Consider the following 4,401-nt stretch of genomic DNA (forward strand, 5'->3'; position numbering starts at 1 on the left):
TAATTTTTATCAGAAGTTGAGCTGAGAGCTGGAGGCAAAATGGCCTTTTTAATCAAATCCAGTAGAAGACATCTAAAGAGTAAGACATTTTACTTAGGAGCAAAGAACCTCCTAGAATATTTAGACATTTTTCTTCAGAGCAAAGAACCTCCTAGAATATTTACCGATTGTTACCTTGTATTTACCCTCTAAAAGTGCTGTGTTGGAGCTACATATAGCTTTGATTCAACAAAGATTCAGGTTATTATTAATGTCATGCCTTAATAACAACTATCAACACTATACTCTCTGCTTCGAGCGTGAGTCTCCTTCCTTTACGAATTTTGAGTCTCCTTCCTTTATAAACTTTTTCCAAAACCAATGCCGCATCCAGACAAGCCTCGTCATGTTATATGTTCCAATTTGAGAGGCCTCCGGCACTAAAATGTATACAAAGGAAGTAGCAAAAGCTGCAAAGAAACCTGTGAACAGATAAACAAAGGCCTCGATTGTACAAAACATATGGATTAATGCCACATTCATGATAACCATCGTGAAAGGGCCAAGACTCTTCAACCAAGCGTCTGCTAGTGCTCCACCAGATCCCCCTATTGAGCTCTTGATCCAGCCATATGGGTTGGTTAGCATATTGAAGCCAGCATAGTTCAGAGCTATTGCTCCTATCATATTATAGGCAACAGGCTTTGTGAAATCGCTGTGTGAATTTGCAAAGAAGTGTAAGACTACCCACAAGGAGATCTGCAACAATTAGAAAAGTACTAATAAACCAAGAAATTATTGCATGTCTATATGGTGAACCCTTAAGTGTAAAATCATAAAAGGAGGATGAATGTCAAATTTTGAATCAAAAGGGGAGAAAGGTAAGAAGTGAAACCTGTGATAATAATGTAAGGAAAGAAGAACCAATGGCCACCCTTCTTCGTCCACATCTCTTGAGTAGAAAGAAAGAAACAAACAGTGTCATGAGGAAACCCCACAATCCAGCCCCGGCTGATGTGATGAATAGGATATGTGAGTTAGAAGAGACTGATGTTGAAGCCAATGGCCCGAAGAACATTAGAGAAGATGCTCCTAACAATTGAGGCACCAGTTCTGCTACTGCCTTGATGATCAAAGTAGCTCTGTTTTGAGGACTTAGCAAATCTTTGACCGCACTTATCTTTTTCTCATCCTCTATGGCTTTTTCAAGCTCAGCAAATTCCACATCAACAATGGTCTTCCTCGGATCCCTATACTTTGTGAAAACATGTCGAGCAGCTTGCACTTTGTCTTGCTGAATTAGGCATCGTGGACTTTCATCAATAAAAAATGAGATAACTAGCAAGACCACAGCGAGGAAACAGAGGATGCCAAACATGGTTCAAAGTCGCAGTCGCGGTCACGGTCGCGGCCCGAAACGTTCCACATTGGTTTCAGTATATCGGTCGCGGTCTCGGTGAGACGCAAATTTTAAAATATTTAATATTCTAAAAATTATTAATAATATAAAAAAAGTATGCTAAATAAAAATAATAAAAAATAGCAAAAGAAATGGCCGAGTCAATCCGTCACGATGTAACTCGACCGATTTCTCATCTTAACACGGGATAACTCGGAGTGACTCGGTGTGACTCGGCCGAGTCAATCCGTCGCGATAACGTCTCAGCCGATTTCTCGACGAGTAAAGTATCTCGGTATCGTTTCGTCACGGTAGGGGCCGAGACGGTGACGATTCAGCCGAGTCGTCTCGGTCTCGGCCGAGACTTCGAACCATGATGCCAAATGGAACTCTCCAGACCCATTTAGGTGAGTAGGATGCAATGAGATAGATCCCCAAGACAATAAAACCACCCAAACTTTGGTATCCATATAAGACACTTAGGTTCTCTTCTGGGGCTAACTCAGAGCATATAATGGGAATGACCTGCAATTGATAAACATAACAAGTTACATTAGTGAAATCCAAAAAATCTTCAAACAAATCAAATAATCAATTGTACTCCTCATAATATTATTGTACCTGATTTGTAATGCCGCCACCAAGACCACTCATAATCAAACCCACAATCCCCAAAAATGCAAGTGGAAGCCAAGAAAAGAGACCTGATCCCACTGAAAGCAGTATGAGTCCTATCCTGAGCACTGGCTTCCTCCCCCATCGATTGGATAATACATGTGCTGGCAGCACTGATATTGAAGCACCAAGGGGGATGATTGATAAAATCATTAGAGATTTAAAATCTGCATAAGTGCATAAGTTTGTTCTCTTTGCCATGTTTATCTTTCTTCTGACTTTTGGAAATCTTTTCAAGAAAATTGGTATGTTGAAAATGCCTCCTGAAAATCAACCGCTTCATGTCTAAGAAAAGTTGGACATGACACTTATAATCAGGATTGACAACAATCATTAATTCCTAAAAACTTCATATCATGTAAATAATCAAAATGTCAATTTTTTCATAGAAAAGAAGATTCATTAGAGGAATAAGGTGATATATTTATTATGTGTAAACCCAAGGCTTTGTAGTAGATTGTATGGTGATATATTCAATAGAGGAATATGTAAAAATTAAGCTAGTTCATTTTCAACCAAAACAATGCTTGTAAGCATGGTTCGCCGTCGCGGATCTCGGTCGCGTCGCAGTCTCGGTTGTTCTACATCCGTCGCGGCATATCGGATGAATATCGGGTGATACATACATTATAGTATATAAAAATTTTCAAAAAGTCTGAAAAAATTACTAAAAATATAAAATACCATAAAAAGCACAATTATCAACTTAAATTTACTAAATACCTACGGTATGATGCATTATTTAGATAATAATAAAATTATCTAAGTATATTAAATTTTTTCTAATCAAGTTTAATTATGCAAATCAATATGCATTATTTAGATAATAATAAATTTTTTATTATCTAAATATATTAAATTTTTTCTAATCAAGTTTAATTATGCAAGGTAATATGCATTATTTAGATAATAATAAAATTATTTTTTTATTATATAAATATATTAAATTTTTTCTAATCAAGTTTAATTATGCAAGGTAATTTGCATTATTTCGATAATAATAAATTTTTTTTATTATCTAAATATATTAAATTTTTTCTAATCAAGTTTAATTATGCCAGGTAATTTATACTTTGACAATTTGCCCAATTCAATTTTTTGTTTAACTAACTGCAACCAACTCTTTTTTTTTTTTTTTTACTTTTTCTAATTAATTTGCCTAAAATCATTTTAACCAACATAATTGAGATACATGAAAATAAATAAATTACATTTATGATCATTAAAATGTATCCAAATAATCACTACATATTTTCTAACTAAAATTTAGATAAGAGACTACTAATACAAATTAATCATATACTTAATAATATGTAAAAAATGTCAAAAAGCATTACTTAAATTTACAAATACCTAAATATCATATCTGAATGCTAAATTAAAAAAAATTAAAATTGATAAGTTATTTTGAAAGAAGATGCGGACCTGTTGACTGATGCTTGGGTTTAAGATTAGGAGTCTAATCTCTTAATTACTTGGGCCAAAGCTGGACTTTACATGCTTCTAATTTTTCCTTCAATTTTTTTCCCTATGGCTGGCTTCGGTACAAAAGCCCATCTTCTGTTTAGTGCAGCCGCAAGTCCTTCAGTTTGTTTAATGCACTTGCGGATTCTTCCCTTCGGTTTGTTTAGTGCAGCCGCAAGTCACTGTGTGACGGCCCCACCTCCCCCTAAGGCAAACCAGAGGATTCGGCGGGTCGCCTGCCCAACTCTCGCCAGGACTAACGGTTTGGTATAGAATGAGCTAATACATCCCGAAACTTACCAACGCGGGTAAAAAAAAATAAAAAAATAAAAAAATCGAAGTCGGCTATGAATAGTAACCGACCCGTCAGAATCCAACCAAATAACAAGCAAACATTCCCATCTTGAAACTTAGCATTTATAAGCCAAAGTGGCATACAAAAGTATTCAAAAGTGGATACATGTCTGGTTTGCCAAATCAAAAGGAAAACAGTTCCCAAAAGTACATTTAAGATTTTAATACATGAGCTATACAAAAGATATGTTCAACTAGCTCAATTTGGCAGCCATTTGTCAAATCCAGTCCAAAAGTATTTATTTTCCTGTAAGGAAAACAAAAGGAACAGAAAGGGGTGAGTTTGCGCTCAATGAGGTACCAAACATATAGCAGAAAAATCATGACATTTCACATTTAACAAATCAGATACACATGCCAGATGTAAAGTAAAGTAACTAATGATTCACATAGGAAGGATACAGGTGGCTCTCAGGAGCCAAATTTCCAGCGCAGTACTTGATCCAAACCGGTTGACTCTCCGTCATATAGAACCAACGCGTCCGTAGACCCACTTCGCACCGAATTCCGTCCACCAAACACCCCTTTAC

General features: G+C 36.0%; 1 protein-coding gene across 1 annotated transcript; it reads right to left on the reverse strand.

Annotated features, from left to right (window-relative positions):
- Positions 1–279: 279 nt before the first annotated feature.
- Positions 280–2,254, reverse strand: LOC113739214 (sugar transport protein 8-like). Its single transcript, XM_027266450.2, has 4 exons — positions 2,000–2,254; positions 1,751–1,903; positions 875–1,273; positions 280–738 (listed from the first exon to the last, which is right to left on the reverse strand). The coding sequence occupies exons 1-4, from the start codon at positions 2,252–2,254 to the stop codon at positions 280–282; spliced, it is 1,266 nt and encodes a 421-aa protein (XP_027122251.2).
- Positions 2,255–4,401: the final 2,147 nt, after the last annotated feature.

Source organism: Coffea arabica, chromosome 4c (assembly GCF_036785885.1).
Source record: "Coffea arabica cultivar ET-39 chromosome 4c, Coffea Arabica ET-39 HiFi, whole genome shotgun sequence".
Lineage (NCBI taxonomy): Eukaryota > Viridiplantae > Streptophyta > Magnoliopsida > Gentianales > Rubiaceae > Coffea > Coffea arabica.

Bases quoted from the DNA above. Each gene is read 5' to 3' on its own strand.
- LOC113739214 (XM_027266450.2), bottom strand. From the start codon at position 2,254: ATGGCAAAGAGAACAAACTTATGCACTTATGCAGATTTTAAATCTCTA. The intron at 1,274-1,750 runs GTTCGAAGTCTC...TGCCTAATTCAG, and splicing joins GAGTTCCATTTGGCATCATG to CAAGACAAAGTGCAAGCTGC. The intron at 739-874 runs GTTTCACTTCTT...TAATTGTTGCAG, and splicing joins TCCTTACATTATTATCACAG to ATCTCCTTGTGGGTAGTCTT.